The sequence below is a fragment of the Petromyzon marinus genome, chromosome 35 (assembly GCF_048934315.1).
Source record: "Petromyzon marinus isolate PM22_M1 ecotype Great Lakes invasive population chromosome 35, UKy_Petmar_22M1.pri1.0, whole genome shotgun sequence".
Taxonomy (NCBI): domain Eukaryota; kingdom Metazoa; phylum Chordata; class Hyperoartia; order Petromyzontiformes; family Petromyzontidae; genus Petromyzon; species Petromyzon marinus.
The window spans coordinates 5902138-5928475 of NC_133701.1; the positions used below are offsets into that span (position 1 = coordinate 5902138).

General features: G+C 46.1%; 1 protein-coding gene across 11 annotated transcripts in view; it reads left to right on the top strand.

Annotated features, from left to right (window-relative positions):
• Window positions 1-631: 631 nt before the first annotated feature.
• Window positions 632-26338, top strand: part of FCHO2 (FCH and mu domain containing endocytic adaptor 2) — an 89676-nt gene continuing 63969 nt past the window's right edge. For 3 of the 11 annotated variants that reach the window (XM_076071875.1, XM_076071874.1, XM_032966132.2), the window contains exons 1-3: window positions 633-834; window positions 23274-23365; window positions 24622-24696. In XM_076071875.1, coding sequence (XP_075927990.1) covers window positions 808-834; window positions 23274-23365; window positions 24622-24696 — 194 coding nt within the window. In that variant the 5' untranslated portion in view covers window positions 633-807. Of the gene's footprint in view, window positions 835-23273; window positions 23366-24621; window positions 24697-26338 lie in introns of all 11 variants that reach the window. The other 8 variants (XM_076071877.1, XM_076071882.1, XM_076071876.1 and 5 more) reach the window with 5 other exon arrangements.

Consider the following 26338-nt stretch of genomic DNA (forward strand, 5'->3'; position numbering starts at 1 on the left):
CATCAGGTGTGAAAACCACAGCAAGAAAATTTGAAAAAAGTGGCGGTTATTTTTAACGTTAGCACCACGGAGAGCGATTTGGCAGTTATTCAGATGGACGAGTCCATCTATGTTTGGAAAAGAGGAGGGAGGAGACGAAAATAATGGATGCGGTCTGAAAACCACCGTAAGCGTCAACAATCAAGTAAGACCCGAAATGGTTTATCAAATCCTTCCAATGATTTGATAAACCATTTCGGGTCTTAATTGATTGTTCACGCTTACGGTGGCTTTCAGACCGCATTCATTATTTTCGTCTCCCCCCTCCTCTTTTCCGAATATAGATGGACTCGTCCATCTGAATAAACTGTCACATCGCTCTCCGTGGTGCTAACGTAAACAATAACCGCCACTTTTTTCAAATTTTCTTGCTGTGGTTTTCACGCCTGATGATGATCGCTTGTGTTGCAGTCGAAACGTCGTGAGAATTTTATTGTTTTATATTTTTATAATTTTATTATTTCTCTTCTACGTGACTTTACCGAAAGAACCAAGATTATAGTGGGCGGGGTTTAGTGTGAGTAGGCTTGGCTATGTGTCGTGGCTTCCACAGCGACGGGCGTGGTTTAGCATGAGCGGGCGTGGGCTTCGAGGGGGGTGACGTGAGGGAGGCGGACCAGGAAGTAGGCGGAGCAATGCCAAGTCTCGCCAGCGCTGTAGCCTCGCGAGATCTCAGTTTCCCCCCCCGCCCCTCCTACTCCGCAATCCCCGCGTCTTCTCCGGTCGCCGCTGTCGCCCCCCGACGCCGACGTCGCCGTCGCCATCGCAATGCCCCAGTTCGTGGAGAACTTCTGGGTGAGTTTCTCTGCCCGCCGCGTGTTTGCTCGCTTCCTCAGCGCCGGCTGCCGCAGCCAGGGCTGGCTCCGGCCCGGCCCGACTGAGAGCGCCGCCGGGCTGCTTCGGACCCCCCCCCCCGCCGACCCCAGAGGCCTAGTGGAGCCCCGGTGCTCGGCTAGAAGTTGTACCGGGAAAGATGCGACGTCGGCAGCGGCCGCGACTCCAGGCGAACCCCCCCTCCCCCTCCTCACCTCTTAACCTACCCGCTACTGTTTGTGACGGCGAATTGTATCACTTGTGTTACCCGGTGATGGTTAATATTAACACCATCATAACCATAGTCACCGTCGGCAACACCACTACTGTCATCCCTAGAATGTTTACTGTCACCATCGCTGCAATCATTAACATGACATTATTACTATCATCTTCATAATAGTATCATGAGCATAGTACTATCCGATTAATTATTATAATAGTACTGTCATTACCTTCACTATAGTCAGTTCTATCATCACCACATTTACAATAAGTATCTGTTTTCTTTAGTGGTCTCTAGTCGGTACGATCATAGTCGTTCGTGAGATCAACGTCTTTGCGAGTCAGTGCCACCATCGTCGCTATATTCGTCTGACCGATGAATCGCTGTCACTGTAATCATCTTGTTGTAATTAATGTTCATTATTATAGTCCGTATTACTGTATACCAAGTGGTGTCGTTCTAGTTACAAGCACAGTGAATAGAGTTAACATCCCCCCATAATCGCCTTCACCGTAGTCTGCTCACACTGCCACCGTAATCACGACTGTCAGCCTCTCATGAGTAAAGTGGTTGCTGTAAATACAATATTTTTACTCATCCAGTGCCCATCGCTGGCAAAAGTATGCCACCTCCCCATGTGATGCACGCGTCCGGTGTGTGTACAGCGTCTCAAGACGCCGTTCCGTTTGTACGACTTATAAATATCTACATGTACAACAGTACGATACTATCATGTTTACTGTGATCATGTTTACTGTGATCAACTTCACCGCGTTCTTCATCACCACGAAGCAAAATGTATATCACTCAGCGTTTCGCATCATCATCATCTTCGTCGTGCCTGTGATCACCATCGTCGTTTCTGAACTCTCGTCTAACCTGTCAGCCGGTATAAAGGTCACAACTTTCTTGTGCTGTGTAACCGGATTAAGCTACAGTGCAGTTAATTTACAACGAAAACCAATAGAGTTCAGTCGCCACAGGCTGCATCCTGTGAACACCTGGATGGTTTTGGGTTAACACCTGGGCAACGCTTGGCTCAGCGAGCCCATCACCTTTCTAGTTTTAATAAAAAAAATACAAACTTTGTTTGAAGGTTAGCAGTAGTTGTCCTAAGATCGTGACTCATCTGGCCATGGGGAATGTGGAATTTACACCTCGAGATTGTGTGATGTCGTGTTTCTACCTTCTTCACCCAGTTTAGCACTTAACGCCCATAAATAATCTTTACATGCAATTTTATTTTGAATCTATTTAAATGGTAAAACAAGACAGCACGTAGAATTAAGCACAGTACATTGCTGGATGAGGAATTCCTCACGGAGTGCCATTCGTGGCGGTTATTTTTGTCCCTGCTAATCACTGCGGGTCGGTGAACGCTGGGAGCATAGACATTGTACAGTACAACAATTTATTTTGCTGCACCCTGCTTTGCTACCCATATCACAGCCTCACAGCCTATAACACCCGTTGTATGCCCAGCGGTCACTTATCCAAGCATTAACCAGGTTTAACTCTACTTAGCTTCCAAGATTGACAAGATCGGGCACATTCTGAGTTGTTTGGCTCATAGGCAAGTAGTAACAATACAGTAATGGTAATAACTTTTCTCCTATGCCTCCGTCACTGTTAGTCTGATCCATTTTAAACAGCGGCGTCTACACCTCTAACACAAGACAGATTTTGTATCATTGCATGTTTGTGTTGACATATGGGTTGGTGGTCATGGTAGTGGTGTTTTTGGAAGTTGTGCTCTCCATGCCTATGCTAAACGTAAACAGGAAGGGCTTGGAGAGGTGTGGCGTTTAAATGGTGCAGTTTGAACGCGAAGAATGTGACCCTACGGAATCCGATCCCATTTTAACAAACACAACTCTGTCGAACCTCATTCTGCGTTGACAACGTTGGCCTTGTCAACACAGAAGCCAATTACTTGGTGAATCCTATTTGCAAGGCTGACATGATCTAATTGCATTTTTCACGTACTACTCTTTGTCAATCCACTCCTGGATGAAATATATAGAACAGGGGTGGGGAACCTTTTTTTTTCTGCCAAGGGACATTTGGATATTTATATAACACCATTCGCGGGCCATACAAAATTATCAACTTCAAAATGAGCCTGTTATATTTGGTCAAACATTTCATTAACTCGCCCCTAATGTGATGGCTGGAACTGCTTCTCTTTGGCGAGGTGTGTGATGATGTTAGCTGGTATTGATGATGTTGCTACTCGCAACTGCTTTTCCAGATTTGCTCCTAGATTTATTAAATTTCGATTCCTGCCTGCGGTTGCCTTGGCAGGGCCAGAGCAAATGATTTTGCGGGCCTTATACGGCCCGTGGGCCGGACGTTCCCCACCCCTGATATAGAAGGATTGAGATCGAACGAAGCAGTAATATTGGCTAAAGAAATAAAATCATGAGGGAAAATTTGTTCGACTCCAATGTAGCTGAAGGAAGGCACGGATGATGAGGGCTGGCTTAAGGTCTCCGCAAGTCATGGTGACTGTGTGACCATACTTCACCATGCTAGTCAGTACAGGTTGGTGAAGGGAATGTGCCCAGGAGTCTGGTTCAGATTTTACTTGTCACTGATCTTAGTTGTTGCCAAGACTCAAACTCAGGTCGACGGAGTCACAGCCACAATGCGCTTACCACTGCCCTGCAAATGGAATCCAGTTGAGTATTTAACACAGACATTAATCTCACTGATACGGCTAACAATCCGATTGTGTGTTTAATAGACTCTAGTAACCCTACATCATTCGACTGCATGCAGAACAATTACAGCACCAAGCCAATTCTAACATTTTCAATCAATGGTGAAAATCTCACGAGACACACAACGTGGTACTTTTCAACCACATTGCTTGTTTACAGACCTATTGCTGCGGTATCCAGCTGTGCCTTAGCAGGCCATAGTCTCTTATAATGAAAACTACTTGACTGAGAATTGGTTGTTGACGAGGTAATTTGCTGATGGTTCATTAGGGATGAATTCCAAACGCCTCTCCAGCATTTCATTTTATTTGTAGTGACGTTCTTATGGAAGTCTCATCGAGCTAGATTATGTTCGCCATTGGCAGGTCTTTCATTGATGAATCATGTTACACACTAACATGCCTCGTCTTGTGGAATATGATTTGCTGGTTAACCTACCTCGTGATGTTAACTACCTCGCCTGGTATACACGAGGTCATGGGTTCGATCCTGACCCTGACGCCTATATATTTGGAGTTTGAATGTTCTCCCCGTGGTCGTGTGAATTTTTCTCCGGGTCCTCCGTTTTTTCGACACGTTTAGAATTACCATGCGTTTAGAGTATTTGGCTGCTTTAAAATTTCCACATGATAAGCCACTACGTTGAGCTATCATTTGTGGCTAGGTCGCTTCTGAAAAAGAGCCACATAGCTCATTGGGCCTTACCTGGTAAAATTAAAAGTAGTTTATTCTTCTAGTTTAGTTTAAGTATTGTAGAATTCTACAACGCGTTCGGCCTTTGCTCCTCTAAACGTGTGAGCGGTTTGGGATGGAGGCAAGGCCCTTTTAAAATCCATCTCAAATCTATGGGGCCACTCCTTTTCACAGTATCAATTTTTCGGGTGTTTGCATTACAAAGCTACCGAGATTATGCGCTCGCTGTGCATGTTTAAGTTTAGGCATCTCGAATAGACCGATAGGCAGGAAGGAATGTGGGTGTGTGTGCGTGTGGGGTTTGGGAGTGGTGATTCGGTGGTTCGTACATTGTGCTATAATTTCCGCAACCGTGGGTTCCATTCCCAACCAATGTGATCGTGGCATGTAGTATCTCAGCCAGCCAATGGACTTCCCCTTGGTTGACTCAGCCTTAAATGAGCACGATGGGTTGTCAACACTGGCACGAGGGAGACAAAAGCTGCACCGTTTGGCTACATCAACCTGTTGTATGCCACGCTGGCGTTGATAGGTGCCCACTAGCCATTTGAGTTTATCGCCCACGGGGGGAGGGGGGGAGATAACAACCTCCTCTTAGCTAGCCCATTGGTTTATGGAAGCTTCACAAATCTCAGCATGGTCCACCAACTCTTGCCTCCAAAGCATTGGATCACGGGCATACGCCTTCGCCTTCGGCTCTAATACAATGCGCTTCTGTCAATCTACACAAGGGGGAGTTTTAAAATAATAAAAATAAACAACATCTTAATGGCTTTACAGCTGTTGCCTGTGATGCGCTTACGTGGTGATTAAAATTCCAGTTCCTTTGCTATCTTCTCAGCATGACCACCACTGCCCACCCAGTGCCACTAAAGGCAGAGACACGGAGACAAACGTAGAGACAACACAGAGAGATACATACCGAGACAGACACGTGAAGAGAGACGGGACAGAGGCAGCACAGGGAAACGGATTGCTGGCGCTTTCTGTGGAGGTGCCGCGCGGCAGCGCATTCCTGGCTGTCTGCTGTCATTGTGACAGCTCTACCTTGGTGCCATCCTGGGGCCCTTTCTGAAATGTTGATTCATATCTCCGCCGGTGAACCGATTACAGCTGGGGGATTGCCGAGCATGAATAGTATTTGAGGCACGCTGCTAGTCACATTGTTGGCTGACATTACTCGTATTTGTGGGTGCGTGGGACAGATTCTCGAAGTGTATTCGTGCAAGTAAAGCGCCTTTTGTTGTGCCACCCCTGGATGTGCGGCTCTCCACGCCATGCTGTTGCAGACAAAGGTCATAGATCATAAAATATACTATAAATCACTGACGATATCAATACCAAAACAGAATAAACTCTCGTATTGAATCACAAACTCAGATCCGGACAATTCCTTGCATAGTTTGTAATGGTTTATTTTATTTCGATCCTGTAAAAAAAATGTGTCGTAAACCCTCCTCCACCCAACAGAGCCGTTTAATAAAAGTACGACGGAAATGACGATCTAGCCCTTACAATAAAAAAAGCACAGTTATGAATCATAACACAATTCCTTGTATATGTCGGGCAGCAGCAGGAGAATTGTCACGTGCCTCATAGCAGTCACAGGCGCTCGCCAGTGCTAGCATGCGAAAGGAAACGCATTTGATGGAGCTGGCCTCTTAGCAGCTGGTGGCCCCTTGTTTATGTTCCGCTTTGACTTGGGTCTCTTCCTGTTGACCGAGGCAGCCAGGGAGAGCAAGCGTTTGACTCTTCGTCGATCAAAACCCCCGATTCCCTTGCTTGCTATGAATGTGCTTGCTATGAATGTGCTTTCGAGAATCGTTTACTCGACTCGTGCACATTTTTTCGTGAGATTTTTTAACTAACGGCTGTTTATCGGTCCACTGCTGGATGAAGGCCTCTTTTCAAGTCTGGTGGCTCATGGGGGTTTCTTTTGTTCATTGTGCTTCACCATGCTTGTCAGTGTGGCATGGTGGAGGGTGAGTTGAGGAACAGCTCAGACACCACTTGCCCACCACTTATGTTAACCACGGTCGACAATTAATCGAAATCGGTCATCCGATTCATGGATTCGTGGCGCGCAGTGAGACAACCACTTCACCCCCTGCTCTTTTATCATATAATATTCGTAAGTTATTAATTCTTAGCCCAAAAAGCGAAACATTCTTCACTCCGCCTCTTGTGTGATTCCATCTCCACCCTTCAAAATGGCGAACTAGTAACTGGCGACCTAAATTGAGACTGGACAATACCAGTTTACTCAGCTCATCACATCATCCACAAGACCACACCTAAAAAAAGCCCAAACACTACGACAATATATCATGATGTGAAATACTCAAGAACAGTTTAACATGGGAGTCCAAGGAAACATCCTCAGTGAGCATTCATTCATCTTTGGCATTCAACACTCCAAATTACAAAAGATCTCACGGAAGATTATCACTCGGACTGTCGTTTATGCCTCTTGATATTCAAGCTTTCTCTTATGAGAGCTCCCATTCCGATCTCCCGTCCGTCTGTCAGATACCTTGTCTATATACTGTCTTGGCTGTTTTTTCTTAAAACTGCTTCTCAGAATCATAAGTAAACACTCCTCCCCCATAAAGAAAATGTGAGTCAAATTGCAAACAACCACCATGGTTCACCCCGAATCTAACTTATCTCAGAACCCGCAATGTGACCTGGATAATTGCAAGGCGCACACAAACAAGAAGTTAACTGGCAATGCTTTAGAACTCTGAGAAACTGGGTTATGAGCCTAATCCAGAAGTAAAAACAGCCCGCTATTTTCAAGGTAATTTACTGGTCTGCCATTATGACCCTAAACTTTTCTGGAAAGTGATAATATCTCCTGGAAGGTAAAATCGAGGACAGTGGCCATCTGCGTAAGCTTTGATTCAATGGTACCTGCTAGTTTGCAACCAACTTCACAAATAGCTTAAATGGCCACTTAGCGTCTGCAAGAGGGGTTTGGGGATCAGTGGTGCAGCATTTAGCGCACTACGCTACGAACCCGGCGATCCGGGTTCGATTCCCTCTTGCAGCCACCACCATTGACAATTATCTGAACTGTTCCTTGACCTCCCCTAGGTTGACTCATCCTCAAATTAGTCCCTGGTGCGGAGTGTAAACATCGCCACTGGTGCTGACCAGCCTCCCCTCTTGTGTGCCATGCCGGCCTTCATTGGTGTTTGCTGACAGCATTTGCCTCAAAAGAACTGTTAAGGCTATCCGGGGAATCTTTATCTATGGGTGTTGGGTGGAACAAAACTCTATGATAGTGCTGTGTTGTTGTTGGGGATTCTTACCCTATTGAAAACCGACCAACTTAATTAAAGGGTTGTCCAAAATCTGAAAGCACAGACCAGACCGAACAGGCTACATATATATACAAATAACCAATTGTGTTTTGCCAGAGACTTACTTATCAAAAGTCTGCCCTGACATGTATCCATTGGAAATATGCATTTATATTTTGCCCCGCTAGCTAACTCGCGCAGCTTGTGTACTGATGATTTAAATTCTTCATACATTAAAACGCCTGTTGGAAAGCATTAGGTAAGCCAATGTCTCGCTTAGTTTCTCTCAGCTTGTTTGGTTTGTGCCTGGCTTTCAACTGACTGGTGGCTTTGTATAATAGATTGAACCTGTCCTTTGTGTCTATGTGTGTGTGTTGTTATACCCTGGAGACTATGGTTGACATGGCAGTGCTTCGCCTCATTTGCAGAGTGGAGTGTCCTCTCTGTAATCAATAAGTAATTGGCCTGGCCAGGTATGTTGTTCGCTTTATGCACGTGAAGTGCCCGTGCAGTTGCTGAACAGCAGCGGCAGCAGCAATTTGCAATGCGCTGTGGCACATTATTGTAAATCGTAAATTTGTATTGCCATTCCACACTGGTTAGTGTGGGTGAGGTGGGGGGGAAGGGGCCCTGGACCAGTCACTGATATTACCCAGGGAAGAAACTCAGGTAGCCTGGTCTCAGCGCAGTGCGGTAACCACTACACCACTGCTCCCCAGACATATGTGCTGCTATTATTATTATTATTTACAGCAGTTTGTCATCCGCTGCTGGATGAAGGCCTTCCCATGGAATTACTGTAACATTTTTTTGTATTCCTATCTGCAGTCTTGATTGTTGGTCTAATGCCATAGCACTAGTTGCATTTATTCAGCTGTGGATAGAATGGGTTTGGGACTTCCTATACTGGCTCGCATTCCGTACATGGTGCACATTCCGTGAGCTCTCAAGGGCTTCATCAAAGTTTTGGTTTGTGGGCTTGGATTTGCGCACACACAGTCCTATGTTCGGCTGCCGATTTCATGCGTGTTTATGCATATACCCCCCTTATTGTCGCTCCACTGCTGGATGAGGCTGTGGCGGTTTGCACGACCTCCCTGTTAACTCCCTCGCCTGGTATATAGGAGGTCTTGGGTTTGATCCCGACCTTGACGCATGTGTATTTGGAGCTTGCGTGGATTTTTGTCTGGGTCCTTCGGTTTTTCCCTCCACATTTAGAAACGTGCATTTAGAGTATTTGGCTGCTCTAAATTTTCACACGATAAGCCACTACGTTGAGCGGTCATTAGTGGCCATGAAAATAGCTTATGAAAATAGCTATATAGCTCAATGGGCCTTACGTGGTCAAATAAAAAAATGTTTTTTCGTTTAGTATAGAATTCCTGTACAACGATGGATTTTGCTTCACTACCCATCACATGATGTACCCCAGAAGCAGACTATAACACATTAATTGTGTGTGGTTGTCACCTATCAAAGCGCTATCCAGGCTTAAACCTGTGGAGTTTCCGAGATCTGGTGAGATCGGGGCACATTCCGGCTCATTTTGGCCTGTCCCAAGTCTATATATACACACACACACCCTGCTTAAACAATACTTCCATGGTGTTTGTTTACTGATGGTAAGACGCCGTGTGCTGGTGCATCGAATCATCGATTGGAATAGATTATTTATGTTCTAGATACACTTGTCAAATTGCGGAGTGCTAGATTGTATTGCTTACCACTTATGGGAATTGTTTGGTAAAGGTATGCTAATGTAGGCTAAAGGATCGAACAGAAACAAGTTACGGGTAATTTAAATGAATTTGTGAAAACTAGACAAATGAGATTGCAATCCAAACCTTGAATTGTGACAATCCTTAAAATCGTTGAGGGGGGGAGGGGGGGGGAGATGCCCTCGCTCCCTGTCCTCGCTCCCTGTCCTCGCTCCCTGCCCTCGCCCCATGCCCTTGGTCACTCGCGTTGCCATTCAAAGCAAAATGGCAGGCTCTGGTGCATTTGTGAACATTTTCACCTTTACTCCCTCCGCCACGAGCCTTTGCGATTGTCTTACTTTTGTAATTATCGTGTGATGGTCACGTCCCTTGGTGTGATGTAATGTGTGGAGTTTCACGTTTTTTCTTCTTCTCCTGGCCGGCTTTAGATCATTCACGAGGCGTGTTTAAATTAATCTACACCCATCCCTTTCCTTGGCAACTGTATGAATTCCATGATTTGTGGTCACAAATCGGTCCAAAATTTTGTATCAGTTTCCCATCTCATTTTTAGCTGCTTGTTTGTATTGTTACTCACTTTTTCCTTCTCGTCGTACGGTTTGACCTCTTTTTTGATCCTACATATATTTAGCAATTTTTTTTACGTACTTTTTTTAATGACATGCATAATTATACATGTAACGAACATAGGAATTAATTTTGAAACAAATACTCTACTACATTGTTACATGCCTTTGATTAACTTGTACCCTCGAGTGCCAACCAAGCTCAGGTAACTTATTTATTTCGTGCAATAGTTGACTTATTGCTTCGTCAGGTCTGTGTGGTTGCCATGATTCTTTGAATCTCAGCGGCAGTTTCACAGTTATATTTTGGGTTTTAGGTAAGAGGCTAGGCCAGAGGTCAGCTTTAGATCACCCTAACTAAACCAAGCTATTTTATTTACCAGGTAAAGCCCACAGTTATTCGCGACCTGGCCGCAAATGATAGCTCAACGAATTGGCTTATCGCGTGGACATTTGTAGCAGCCAAATACTTTTAAACGCGTTATGTTGATTATAAATGTGGAGGGAAAAACCGGAGGACGTGGAGAAAAATCCACGCGACTACGGGGAGAGCGAGAGAACACGCAAACTCGAAATATACAGGAGTCAGGGTCGGGATTGAACCCGCGACCTCCTGCATACAAAGCGATGTAGTTAACATCTCGCCATCGCGGCGCTCCACTACGTGTACGAGGATTCACCCACCTCGTCGCTCGAATGGATGACAGCCCCTTGGTGAGACCTTACAACGGAAAGACAACCAAAGAAGGGAACGTGCCCTCGATGTCAAGGGCGGAGATTGAGCGTTGAAATCAGCTCGTGCGCGGGAGCCAGATAGATTGTTACATCAATGGGAGACTGCGAGAGGTGGCAGGGGCTTGGGGGGGGAGGCCCAATCCAGTGGTGCTGCTGATTATGAACTCGTAACTCACTTCTCGCTAAGCTCATTGTGACGACAACTCAGATGGACACTGCGCGCCTTCACAGGATGCCCTTCAGGGTTCTCGCGTACACAGTCGGTACACGAGCACCTCTGTCAGGGACTGGATCTAGGAATTAACGATTAACATCTCTTAGCTGGAATTGACTGGATTAATGCAATGTATGTGTACGTGCTGGCCGGTTTCTGCTGACCTCTCTGATTTGAGGCAACTCCCTTGCCATCTGTGCGTAAGAACTTGGAATGTTATCTCGGCAGTCTGACCGCTACTCGGAACGCATCTCAGCAATGGTTGGGTGACGTGCGTGCGCTTGCGCGCTTGTGCGTGTGTCCTATCGCCCTTAGCTTTCCACGCAGTTTCCCCCGAGCCAGTCCATTCTCTAGACTTCCATCGTCTCCTCGTCTGCCTGTGACTGACTCTCTCTCGACGAAGTGCCTTCTCTCCTCCTCCATCAAGTCCCCCTTCTTACCAGTCTCCTCTGGCACCTGTTGTATATTTATGAGTTTTGCGTATTCTCCCCGTCGGTCCCTCCGGTCTTTTCCCCCTCCACATTTAGGATCAACATCACGCGTTTATTCATAATCAAGTTTTTGGGTTAGATCGCGTTATTTATAAATGTGTCGTAACCCTCCACCACCCGACACGGGCAATCGGCAAAAAAAAAGTGTCGCATTGACAAAAGACAAATAGTTCACTACTTTAGCCCACCGGTGTGTTGAAGAGTGAATCCACAACATTTACAGTTTGAGTACGACGTTTCGCTGGTAATTACATCCAGCATCATCAGGCAATTCGCCAGAATGGTAAAGCCCTCACTTGCTCCCGGTCTTAAATAGAGCACCAGGATGACGTCAACATTTAACTCATTCACGCGTTTAGATTATTTGGTTGCTATAAATTGTCCATGTGATAAGCCACTTCGTTGAGCTATCATTTGTGGCCAGGTCGCTTCTGCAAAATAACTATTTAGCTAAGTGGGCTTTATCTGGTAAAATAAAAAAAGTTTACTTTTAATTAATTAATACATTTTTCGTTATTTGTTTTCTTTCCTATACTCTGCACTTTTAACTTTTTTTATTGTTTGTTGTAACTTTCTGGCCTGCCCGTACTGGATATCTGTCAATAAGAGCTTCATATCTCGTCGGATTTCTCCAGGATAAATAAAGATTCTGAGTCTGTTAACCCCAAAAATTACTCCTCGTATTTCCCTTGCTCCCAAGACACATTCGTCCTCCCCTATTTATACAAAATGTTTGGATTCGGTCGCTATCAGACGCTACATAAATTCAAATGGCGTTGAGTTCTAAGGCCGACGAGGAGTCTCGATTTTATGATATCTGTGAATAATTATGCCCAATTTTCATTGGATCCGGAAACCTAAAGCAGATTAGAGATTGGTTAGTAGTTGGGTGGGAGAGACCACCTGGGAATAGCAGATGTTGTGGCCTTGAGCTGTAAGGTTTCCAGGAGTTGGCAAGTACAGCCAGTGGATCCTTGAATGCATCTGCAGATTTGAGTATGAAAGACCTCGTACGCACGCAGGGTTTTCTTTGTGCGCTTTGACTTGCACATAACAGCGCCCATGTAGATGTAAATTGAACGAACATGGTATCGCAGTTTCCTCGAACATGGTATCGCAGTTTCCTCGGGGGAGGCGGGGTTGGGAATTCATGCATCACCCAGTGCTGCATTGCTGGGTGATTAAAGGTCTTTTTTTATTGTGTTCCAAGGGAGGGGAGTATTTCACAAGCGTGAATCACGGGAAAAAAAAAAACGTTATGCAATGTTAGATCGCTCAACGCAGTGCACACCAAGCCGGTGTGTCGATCAAGAAGAGCCCTCAAATACAACCGGTCACAAGTGTAAAACCGTGGACCGCATAGGTGCCCGCTTCCATAATTTTCTGGCAGAGTTTCAGATATCCACCATGCTACTCCTGACGCCGCCCACTTATTGGCTCACTCAACAAGCTGGACATGACTATATCAACTTTGCCCAGTCAGCTCTCTGCCAAACGGAAATAGAAGCACGCCCACCCAGATGCTCATTCAACTCTTTTCTTGTTTGTATGCTCACTGGCCTAGGAACAGTCCAGTTCCTGCCCTGGATTAGTGAGTGCTAGGTCCTGGGTCTGTGTGCCCCTGCTTAATGAGCCATGAGGATCCGTGGGTTTCGGTCTCACCTCCTCACAACCTCAACTCCTCCAATCCTCACCCCCTCTCACCCCCTCTCACCCCTCCCCTCTTCAGCACCTCAGGCTCCTCAACCCTGCTATCCATGGCTCCAGGGTGAGGTCAGCTAAAAGTTACTTTTTAACAAAGATTAACATAGTCAATGTTTAAATGAAAATCACGGCCCCTGTGCAAAATTCCCTCTGCACGCCCCCTCCATCTTTTCTCGCGTTACTCCCCGACACGCACGATCTGCTCTCCATTGAGCAAGTCCATCTCTCAAAAACGTCTGCCAACTTCACTTAGTGGGAGGTCACTCCTTCTTTGCTGCTGCTACTGCTTCCTGGAATTCCCAACCTCCAGCTATCCATGCAGCCTGATGCTCTTCGTTCAAGTCCATGGCTCAATACTTTCCCTTTCTCCTATACCCATGACGTCTGACTCCCTCTTTTCTACCCGCGCGGCTGCTTAATTTTCACCTTGCTTTTAAAATGTCAGATTACATTTGCATCCCAATTTCGGTGGTGGTTCCCTTTGGTGCACACGTACTCACGTTTGGCACCGTATCTTGAGATGCCGTAGTGTTTAGTTGCTATGTAAATCAAAACTGTTGTGAGCTGGCGCGCGCTAGTTCAGTTCCCCCACCGAATCGTAGAATTCTCCCACACCTCCAATTCGCGCGATTGGCTACGTATAGTGTGAAAGAAGTTCATCGTACATACCACAACTTCGTGTGGTGAGTTGATTGAGGGATTCGTGTCTGCGTCTAATTTGAACGCTTCGTATGCATTGTTTAACGTTATCTTTTTGTTAGTTGAATTAAGTAAATTTGACCACTAAATTGGATTACCTGCCTGTTCAGTTTTGCTAGCTCCGTTCGTATAAATGTAACAGAATAATAGTGGTTTAGATGATAAATAATACATTCTTACATGCATGATTCAATGCATGTAATTGTCAGCGTAAGAATATTTTTTTATCAATGAATCTATGCATTATTACGTTTCCGTTCCATAGGCTGCGTTATTTCAAATGTACAATCATGGCGAGGCAGTTAAACTAAGTTGAGTCACTTCCGTTTACACGCTGTGAGATCATGGCCGCTTCTGGTTTCAGCGTGGCTTTCAAATGTATGGGCATGGGGGAGGCCAGGTTCTGGCCTCTACGAGAGGCAGGCACCGAGCCAGTACGCTTTCCGCTGGCTGTGTGAATGCGGTAAATGTTTGAACAATCAGCTGGACAAGTGGGGAGAGACACTGTTGATCCTGGCGTTGTGTGGTGACGGCGGTGGAGCGACAGTGCCAGGTTGTTTATTTCTGGAGCTCAGCTGGAAAATTGATCGGGCTCGTGTGACATTTGGCGCCGCCGCCGCACAATTCACGCCGTCGCGATAATTGAATTCACTGTCCACTCGGCACCCCGCTCTTTCCCTGTGGAGGTACGAATGGAAAATTCAAATAACTTTTGTCGAGCCACGCGTCAGTCACTGCGAGCGACTGTTTCGGTGACGGAGGAGACCGATCTCCCTAAAACGATATATTTCTTTTACCAGGTCAAATGTAGTGCCCGCTCAGTGGAAGCTGAGATGCGTGCAGTGATGGGTAAATATTGTTTGTGAGTTGTTTAGAAGTGGTCGGCCTCACGTGGTCACACGGGCCATATGACGCGAAGTTGTAGGCTGCGTCTGGCCTGCAGGCGGAGGTTCCTCACCGCCTGATTTAGAGGCTCCATAAATACTAACACAACGGGCGTGTTTGCCCCACTTCCCCCGGCCAGCTCCCAGCACGTGCCCCTCTTGTTTTTTTCTCCCTGTCTGGGCCCACGGTGCCGCGGTCCGCCTCGCCGTTAAGGTTAAAACACTTCAAGTGCCCTTTTCAGCCACTCCGTACAGCGCAGTGAGAGGGGACTCTTGAGTCATGGCACATGCCGTTGTGGTCGGGGTTTTGCTTATCGGAGACGATAAGATCAACAAGGGAATGGGAATATAACAAGGAAGCAAAATAGTACATATACATACGTGGATTCTGTAATCAAACTGGTGTGAAAAGGATAAAGCCTTGTTGACGAAAGCAATTAAGTCAGAATCGGAATGTTTATTTATCCTGGACAAATCTGATGAGCTGTGAAGCTTTTTTTCACAGATGTCATCTTCCAAGCCCACAGCAAGATGATGTCTTGCATGAAGTACGTCATCGGCAGGGGAGGCGAGCGCGTAACGTTTTACATCGTCGCTTTGGTCGACGAGGATTTTCCTTTATGTAGCTGGGTTTCAACTCCATGTTTTGGCCACCCCTTGATCAGTGTGACTAGTTTGCTGTAGGGCAAGCCTCCAATAGCAAACCCATCTTTATACCGACGTTTAGTTCACATTGGATCGTCTTTAACGAAGAGTTATTATCGTCACCTGCTGCAAATGCACATATTTTTTATGCATTTGCACTTCAAGCCTTAGTTGAAAAGTGTGGATGCAAAAACATTATTGATTCTTGAATCTAATTATAATCCCGGAACATTATAACTCATCAATTATTTGGGGGGGGGGGGGTAAGTGATTACATGGCAAGTGTACAGAGAAGGTGTCAAATGAGTGCGCCCTCCTTTTGAACGCTAAGCTGGATTGGCAGCTTTATAGTTTAAGGCCCTGTACCAGAGTGGGATCACACAGTGCGGTAACACTGTATGTTACTGCTTCGACAGTTTGACAAAATAGCAAGACTATTAATAATAACAAATTCATTCCTTTGTCAATCGAACGCTGAACAAAGGACTCCACGTTCATTCTGTAACGGGGGTTTGTTTCTACCATACTTCACCATCCTGGTTCAGTATGGGTTGGCGAAGTAAGGGAGGGGGTCCCAGGACCGGTTCAGATATTATTTGCCACTGATGTTAGCCCTGGCTGGGAATCCAACTCAGTGTTGCCAGGTGCATGGCGCAGTGCACTCAGCACACCCCTCGGCAGCAAGTCCTGCTGTGCTTATATCCGAAGTATTGTGCTTGTATAAGACGTGGCCCGCTTACCTTCCCCTCCACCAGTGTTGCTTATATCAGAGCTGTACTTATATCAGGTGTGCTTATACGCAGATTACTTTATATAACAAGGTGACATTTTTTTTAGTGGTTCGCAAAGCACACAAATATCTATTATAAACAAAAGCCCACACCACTTTCCGTTTAAAGGCAGCGTTCTACTCACGAACTGGATGACGTTTAATTTTTTTTGGCTCGATGTAAATGGGCCACATTCACGTTTTTGACAGAACGGCCTCGGCATACACTTAATTGATTGCCTTGGCGGCTCCCCCCTCCACCCCCCCGTCGTTTAATGACGAATGAGACGTCGGCGAATTTGCTCCCAATAAACGTAGGGAAAGGAAAATGTCTTTCTACGAAGCGAATCGCATTCTGCGTGCGAGAACGTGTCGCGTGGATAAACTTTTGAGAGCAGGATCCCGAGAAGTTTCTGTGTCGGGCTGTGCGGCTGCAGAGGAGGGAACTGGCAAAAGGAAGGAAGCGGTGTCGCTGTGTGGAGACGTCGACTCAAATTGGGTGCATGCAGTTTGTGAATTTTCTCGTAAACGCGTGACAATTTGCCCCCTTGTACGTATGTTGAACTTCTTTCGCACCGTTCGTAGCCAACTGCGCTGATCGGAGGTGCTGGGTTAAGGACATTAAACCAAACACAAAAAAAGCAGTTTAACACGTAGGCTTTCGCGACCAATATTATTCATAATAAAGGTTTTTGGGTTAGATCGCGTTATTTATTGTGACCATTCGGGGTAGCGATTTGATTCAAGAATCGATTCCTTCTTTTACAGTGTGGTTAATATAGCAGCCTCTATTAGCCATTAAGATTCGCATGATCCCCCTTCATTACGCGTGGATATGAATTTGAATTAATCAATTTCCAAGTGCGCCACTCACAATTGGATCGTGAGACTGCGAATCGGTTTTAAACGATGAATCATTGTTGCGCCCCTGTTTTCGCCAAAGTTTGATTTGTACAGAAATCCATACCGTTATGCTCCTGTGGCATTGGTGTATACTGCTAATAAAACCGCACGCACTGTAAATAAATAAATAAGTGTGTTTATTGATTTAAAGCTTTCGTGACTGCAGGGATTCGTATTCTTGGTTCTTTCGGTAAAGTCACGTAGAAGGGAAACAATAAAACAATAATACAAATATAATAAAAAAATATTGACCAGTATTGTTTTATATTTTAATTATTTTATTGTTTCCCTTCTACGTGACTTTACTGAAAGAACCAAGAATATAAGTGTGTTTATTATTAGAACAAAAAAAACTCCTCTGGCATGGAGATTTGAAATCGCCTAATTGCACTTTCTCTCGGACAGCTTGTTTGACCGCTGTGAGTGTACAGTGAATCATGAAATACAGAGTGTTCCTAAAGGTGTCATCCGTGATAAAAAGCAATTATGATTAGACAGCGGTTTGAACTGCGTATTGCAAATGTTGGCAATGGATTCATTATAACCCTCATGTCCAAATAAAACACAATATCTTCTGCTGCCAGACTTCACACCCGCAGCTGTTAACGAGGTCACATCAACACAACGCTCCGATCCCTCCACCAGCTGCCAACCCAGTCCCGGAACAAAATCAGGATTTTAAATCTTTATCAAAATGTTCATTTAGACTGGAGGAATCCGATGAGCTATGAAGCTCTTTTTCACAGATTAATTGCATAATCCATGCTCATTGTCTGCAAACATTCTCCTCCATGGGCCTGCCTACCTCTTCACTCACATCTCACTCTACTTCTGTCCACATGCTGAGCTCCACCAACGCAAGGTCTTCAGTTGCAGCCCCCAGTCAACCTTGTTCAGTGGGATGTCACTCATTCACTCATTCTCTTCTGCTGCCCCCATATTCAAGTCTTGGCTGAAGGCAACTTTTTTGCTCTGCCTATGACTGACTGCTTCTCCCTATAAAATAAACATATGCACTGTTCTTTATACAGTTGGTTGAGAAGCGTTTTCATTTACGTGCTGTGTAAAACCAAATTGTTTTCTATCTGCATCATCAACAGCACAGAGCGTAAACATTTGAAATAGTCACCGCAGAGATGTTGGCAAATACCCGGGATTATTCTCACATCTCGATACGATTATTATAATTATTTACTATTGTTTTCCCATCAACGCCTCACTGACCCTCACGACTCTTTTTTTCAGGAGGGTCCTGCTAAGTTTTCGCTTTAGGTGGGGTATGGAGGGGGTGGGGCAGGGCGGCACGGCGGGGGGGGGGGTGATAACTTCTACCTGTATATTCCACTGCGTATCTTGTGGAGGGTTAACTTATGGAGGGAAGGTTGGAGCAGAGGTGGGGGAGGGAACCTGTTGCCTGCAATGTGATTTTACCCACCCACGGCCGCCGCATGAGGCTCGCCGCTTTGAAGCGGCTGCAAGCGACATTTATCCGTCACTGCAAACATCTTAGCTGCATTCGTTGGGTACTAGACGGGGGGGGGGGGCAGGAATATTTTCAACCTGGCAGCAGCAATTCTGCATTTCTAATCTTAGTGCGTTCAGTCACTTCTGTCACTGCGAGGTCCTCTTTCAGTGACAGGACTGACTGGGGTGTAAGGTGTTAATGAGTTGGTTGCCCACCAAAGGAATCTGAAAGTCCTCTTCGGCTCTCAGGGAAAGCTTTTCCCCACTCCTGGTTTATGTTTGCGTTGCAGCGTTCTACGTATGCTGAAACCTTTCTGAAAATACGGTCGAAACTCCCATCGCAAAATCTTCGTACTGCCACGTGTGCGTGTCTGTACAGCTCTTATCGAAGTAGTTTAAGAGTGGTTAAGGTGCAGCCCTGAAATTACTTGCTCACACCTCTGGTTAGCATGCTGGTCAGATATCGTGGAAAAGGTAGGAGTACCCACACTTTACCCCCACCACACGCGACATTCCTAATGGACTAACTGTGGGTGTGCCCGATCATGCTGCTGGGTAGCCACGCGAGGAGATCGGACCTGCGACCTCTGGATTGCAAGTCCGTCGTGCGAGCCATTACACCACGGCACCATCCCCCAAACCAGTGCCATTATAACTGTTTAGCTACGGATTGATACCTTCATAAACACCCCCCCCGGTAGGACTCGCGGTTGTGAATCAGCATAGTCGTCTACGCACGGCATGTCTCGTGGGGATATTTGCCGACACGTGTTTCCAGTTGAACATCAAAATGGTGTTTTCCAATCTCTTGTGTCAGGCACCAACTGCAGCGTTGTGCCAGGCTGGTTCAAACAAAAAAAAGACCCCCACATATAGTTGGCGTCATCGGGTACCCACCCACTACCACCACCGAATGAGTGCACAGCGGCACCCCCACTTTCAACGTGAACTTTGCCTTAGTCTCAGTCTCATTGTTGGAAAGGCCTCCCTTGTATGTGTCTGTGAGTACGTACGAGCGCCTTTAGATTTTATGGAAGGTGCAATACAAGCAGGCATTATTATTATTACATGTCTATATGAATTCTTGGTTCTTTCGGTAAAGTCACGTAGAAGGGAAACAATAAAATAATATGTTTTCATTATTTTATTGTTTCCCTTCTACGTGGTAAAGTCACGTAGAAGGGAAACAATAAAATAATATATTTTTATTATTTTATTGTTTCCCTTCTACGTAACTTTACCGAAAGAATCAAGAATATGAATCCCTGCAGTCACGAAAGCTTTAAATCAAAATGTCTATGTGTTTGTGGAGTGATTACACTGCTCTACGAACCCAGCGACCCGAGTTTGATTCCCGCTCACGGCCAACAACAGTGACAAATATCTGAACAGGTCCTGGGCCTCCCCGAGTTCGAATCAGCCTCAAATTAGAACCTAGTGCGGTGTGTAAATATCTCCACTTGGGAGACAAAGGTGATCGAGTGTGGTATTAACCACTATGCTCGCTAACAGCACTTGCCCTAGCAGTCTGTAATAGGCAATACCGGGGATCTTTGCCTTTGTCTATTTGTGCGTCTTTTTATATACTGTATGTGTGAATCCATCTCTGAGAATTAAAAATATCAGTTTGATTGTCACATGACAAACGGTAAAGTACTGCCCCCCTACTGTGTGGACCCAAAGGTCACTTGAATGCGTGAAGAGCCCTCCGAGGTAGCGCTGTGGTATCCACTTCTGCTGTGGGCCATTCTCTAACGTGAAGGGTTGCACCGCTGTGTGAGGATGCGTATTGGATCCTCGTCTCACGACAGTGACAGCACACAAGGGGGTAAACCTGGGGGCGAACTACAAAAGCACTGTTTTGTTTAAAATTGCACTTTGTAGAGCAGCCTCTAGTGCAGTGGTTCTTAACATGGGGTGCACGTGACCCCCTGGGGGTGCGAGATGCCCTGTTTGAGAACCAGAGTGGGGTGCAGGCTGCAGTAAAGGTTAAGAAACACTGCTCTAGCGGCTGCAGGGACCTGTAGTTATGTGAACAAATATGCAAATATAACTCATTGATTTTCATGAGCATAACTCGATACATGTATTGTGAGCAAAATTATTGCTTTAAATGTGTAGTGTAGTAGTTAGTGACGTCATGTCACGCTCGCCTCCGGCACGATGACGTCACGTATGGTGACGTCATGCACAGGGGGCGGGACGGTGACATGTCCCCCTGGGACGTGTTCGGGGTCGTTGCGGGGCGCCACGAACGTGTGAAGTTAGAAGTTGGGACCTCAGGGTAGGGGGAAATTAGCACCAGGCTAGGGTAGCCTGTGGGTGTGCTAGGGACCTTCCCAGTACCCTTCCCCTGGGGGAGCGATGGGACCCAGGGTAGGGGGAAATTAGCACCAGGCTAGGGTAGCCTGTGGGTGTGCTAGGGACCTCCCCAGTACCCTTCCCCTGGGATGTGGAGTGTAGGCAGTGAGTGTGCAGTACACGGAGTCGTGTGCGAAGAGAAGTCTTTAATGAAACAACTGGCGCAAGCCCCTACATGAAGATCTGCCTCCGAGTCGTCATTTACGCCTCAACAAATGTATAAATCGTTACGCGTCTGATAGACAATATCGCAGTGGCTTTTGGCTAACCATTGAACAAAGACGGTCACTGCATCGCGCGCTTTCAAATGCGCATTTGTGGCCGTCTGGAACACTCTTCCTTCTGATATTAGGAAGCCACTGGAGCTATCCACTTTTAAATCACCTAAATTGAAAACTAATTTTTTTAGAATTGCTTTTTGTGTTTAGTTTGTTGTTCTTCCCCCGCACCTCCGATTAGCACGATTGGCTACATTCGGTCCAAAAGAATGTCTACATACATACATCCTACATGGACTCACTTCTTCCCTCTCATCTCACTCTACTCCCTTCCCCATGCTCTCTACTACCTCTCCCCACTCATCTCACTCGACTTTCCTCTGTCCACTCTTCATTGCAGCAATTGAGGCTTTCTGTCGTAGCCCCCAGTCAACCATGATTTAACTTGAAGTTGCTAGACAATGGCTGATGATGATGATGGTCATGATGGTTCAGTACAAATTGTACAAAACGTTCAAAGTATATTGCCTTGTTTGTTCCATCTCCCCACCAGCCCGGGCTCCTAGCAACCTCGCTCATTCCCACACTTGGAGAGCCAGTATTAGCCCAAGGGCTGTTTGAGCCTGCGGTTTACACGTTTTGTGCAATCAGATTAGCAGTAATACAACTTAAATGTTAATCTGGCTCTCATGTGGAATCTTTATTGCTGCCAAAATCCACGTTTTCCGGATTAGTTGCCGACTTCGCGCACCCGCAGGAGTCAACGTTTGGCTCGCGCAGCCGAAAGGGGTGTCACGGTGGAGAGATGTTAACTAACTCGCCTGGTATACAGGAGGTCATGGGTTTGATCCCGACCCTGACGCCTGTATATTTGGAGTTTGTAGGTTCTCCCCTTGATCGTGTGGATCTTTCTCCGTTTTTTTTCCTCCACATTTAGAAACATGCGTTCAGAGTATTTGGCCGCTATACATTTCCACGTGAAAACCCACTTGGTTGAGCTATCATTTATGCCTAGGTCGCTTCTGAAAAGGAGCTATATAGCTCGGTGGACCTTACCTTGTAAAAGAACAAGAAGTTTAGTTTTTACGGTTTAAACGGAAGAGCTCGCACAATGCGCAGTGTGCGGTAACCGCGCAGTTCCGTACGACGCTCTGTGTGGGACGCCGACTCGACCTCGAATACTGCCCACCCACGGTGATCCGCCAAGTGTACCAGACGTACCTAACCACCGCCTGAAGTTGTTCTTGTGCACGGTCAGAGTGCTTGTAAAAAATGTAGGCGGCAGATTTGGATGACCGCCAATAATCCCGAACGTGCACCTGATCGCCAATCCCCCAAAAAGAAAGGTGGACTCATGATTGTTGTGTTTTTTTTTATCGCAGTCCTAGTTGGTTAACATACTATGCCGAAGTAAAAAGCCGCGTTTGCCAATACGATTGAGATGGCAGAACGAGACAAAGATAATCTGTTCTTGATTTGAATCACATCTCTTGATTGTGACAATTCATCGAAATTGCGAATGGGTTAGGTGAATTCTGACATACCTATGGAACTTATTGTTATTATTATCCTGCTTGTTTATCCACAAAAGCTTCACTGAGTTTCAAGACTCTATTTCAGCAGGTTCCTGCCAGATTTTCGCGTCACTATTTATAATTGCAATTGCGTAATATGCAGGATAGTTTTCAGCATTGGGATGTTTTGGCCAATACCAGTTACAGTGGGGGTTTTTTTTTAGCTATGTGAAAAAATTTGAGAACCCGGAGGAAACCCTCGAAGAACGGGGGGAGAACTCACAAACTCCACACAGAAAGGCATCCGAGTCAGAAATCGAACCCGGGGCCTTCTTTCTGCGAGCCACGAGTGTTACACCACCGCGCTACCATCCTGCCGCCCGCAATCATGCTAACGATCTCACACGCTGAGCTCATGTCGAACGTCTACCACCAAGGATCCGTGTATGCGTGGCAGAGCTGCACGTAAATATTTGCGCGATCGGCTGCGGTGCTGTTGACGCCGATGATTTTCGCACGTCGTCGATCGCGGTTGCCTTTCTGCCGACGCTCGCAGCGCTGACGGTCGTTGCTTTTGTGTCGTCTTCAGGGGGAGAAGAACAATGGATTTGACATCCTCTACCATAACATGAAGCACGGCCAGATATCCACCAAGGAGGTGGCTGACTTCATTAGAGAAAGGTACGTTGGGTTTAAAAAAGCTATCAATTCCTGTATTCGCAATTATTTTGAAATTCTATTTTATGGAGTTTCATCGTCAAATGTAGAAAGCAGCATCACACTTAAAGGTTGCCGCAATATTTGTGGCAGAAAGGTTGCGCCGTTGAACTTCAGTAATGGTCTGTGTGTTGTTATCAGGTTGTTCAATAGCGGTCAGAGCAAATGCGTCGACACTGCTGACACTTTTGGGGTCGAACCCATGTTTCGGCCATTCAGTTGTTTGAGTCGAGTTCTGAAATTGCACCGAGTTCCAAGCTTGCGCCACGTGCTTCTTCGGGCATCTTCAGGAGTTCATTGCAACTCCTGAAGATGCCCGCAGCAGTGAACTTTGAAAACTTGCAAGAAGAAATGTTCAACGTGCAGCCCAATCCGGAGAACCCACGCTTGCATTCCAAGTGGCTGTAAAAACTTATTAATGAAATTTAGTTTTATGGTATCAGCCTGTTCAGCCACGAAGGCCGTCAAATTTAATTTAGTTTCTACACTAAATTTGGAAAGATTCCAGCTCTTGACAATTGAAAACATCTGTCTATCTGCCACGCGACGGACATTACGAACATCACTCCGCAACAGGGTGCATGGCAAAGTGCGCGCCCTCTTGTGCGTATTCGTGGCACACCGCTGATGCCGCACTCGGTCCGAACTTAACTTCTTCCCTTGGTCTTTCGTCAATGTTGGGTCACACCTGCTCCTCCTCCTCCTGCCACCCAGCTTCTATTCTGTTCCACGCCGCTTCTTGCCTGATCTGTCGTCGCACCTTTTTTGCGCCATTCTTGGATGTCGCGTGCCCCCAGCTCATGCGCATTTGGTTGGTTCAGCCACGTCCTCTTGAGCTCCTTACTACGACCGTATTCACCGGATCATAAGATGCTCCAGAAAGTGAGATGCACCTCCAATTTTGGCTTTTTAAAGTACAGAAAAAAACGTGCGTCTTATAGTTCTGAGAATACGGTCATCCTTAGAACAGCGTGCGGTGTGGAAACCTATCACCACTTATCCTTCTTACACAGCCAAAATATTGGGGCTCTTGTCCCTTTGAGTCATGAACGTGGGTATTCTTATTCAAACTAGACGTGAAAATACTGGACATGTGTGAAAGAGAGCTTTGTAGCTCGTCGGATTCCTCCAGTATATATGCAAACAAAATTCTGATTTTGGTCTTCTGCTCCGCTGAGTGTGGTGCTGTTCCGCCCGTGTGTTTTTTGTTTCCTTTTCAGGATGACGGTGGAAGAAGTTTATGCCAAGTCGTTAACGAAGCTGGCCAAGACGGCCAGCAACAACTCGCAGCTGGGGTACGTTACACGGGCTATAATGCCCATCGGATTCCGGGTGAAAAAGGGGCTGCTGTGTGTGGAATTTTCCGATTGTTTATTTGTTGGGAGTGTGTGCCTCTTGTGTGCCGGTGCTTTGTTGGCAAAGGTGGCGGACACGCGTAATTTGGTTTCTACTTTTTGACTGTAGATCATTGTGCGAATTTGACTTTGTAAACATATTACGTCCGTGCATTCAGCAGTGGACTGACAAAAGGACTGTCCACGTACGTACCCATGCCTATGGCCAATCAGCGAGAATATTCCCGATCTCGGAGGCTAAGCGAGCTTGAGCCGTGATAGTGGTTGGATGGGCGACCATCTTCCGTAAAGCAGGTGTTATAGGCTGCTTGCAGGTGCTATTTAAACTAAAAAAGCTAGACTTTGTTATTTTACCTCTTAAGACCCACTGAGCTATATAGCTCTTTTGCAGATGTGACCTGGCCACGAAATAATATCTCAACGAAGTGGCTTATTGTCTGGAAATTGATAGCAGCCAAATACTCTAAACGCCGTGATGTTGATTCTAAATGTGGAGGGGAAAACCGGAGGACCCGGAGAAAAATTCACGCGACCACAGGGAGAGCATGCAAACTCCAAATATACCGGCGTCAGGGTCGGGATCGAACCCACGACTTCCTGTATACCGGGCGAGGGAGTTAACATCTCGCCACTGTGGCATCAGCAGTGTATTGCAGGAGCAATACCCATTGTTGTGCTGCACTTCTATGCACCCGTTACTATACTCCCTACCTTCAACAACCCGTAATGACCAGCGTAGTGAAGTATTTTTTAGGATTGTAACCAAGGGTGTAGCAAAGTGTCAGTGCCTCATTTAGCATCACATTTTAATTTCACGGGGAATTCATTGATTTGAGCCTTTATAGAGCATATGTAATGAGTTTTCTTGACCCATCCAGCCACTGGAGGCCACTTCATATATTTGCAATGTTTAAATAAAACCGTAATCAATTCTTCAATAAAACTGTGACTCTGAATCGTAATTATACAGGGTGATTCATTTATAGATGCCCCACTAATTTCACTCGGTTGGAATTTACATGTCAGTCATCACCCACTACTGTGAACACTTGGCGTTAAAATGAGTCATGAGACTCGGTGAGGCTTGCCTTGGTAAACAAGCGGAACAATAATAATGCTAATACAATAAAAGGGGATAAATTACATTGTGGAGAAAACAACATTTTATTTAAAATCCTCTACGCATCTTCCACCAATCTCAGTGCACGTGCAATAAAATAATTTTCCGCTCTTCTACGTAAGACATGGAGCCATCGCCTTGCGCAACATTCAGTCGTTTGAAATCACTGCGGTATCTGTAAACGGATCACCATCCATTATTATTATGAAGGTCGTTCCGTAACACCCGTAAAGCAGTGCATTGGAGAGCGAGTGCGTGTGCGCGTGCCAGCGTGCACAACAGCACCGAGCGGAACGGGTCGTCAAAGAGCTTCGCGCCCTATATTAAGGGCGCAAGCTTTTGCCCTTGCGTGGCCACCTCCACGTTGCTGTCCAGCGCACACGGAGGTGGCGCATACCGGGGGGGCTGGGCTGTGTCCAGCATTGTGCAGTCGCGGCGGCGCGGGCTCCGCGGCCGTCCTAC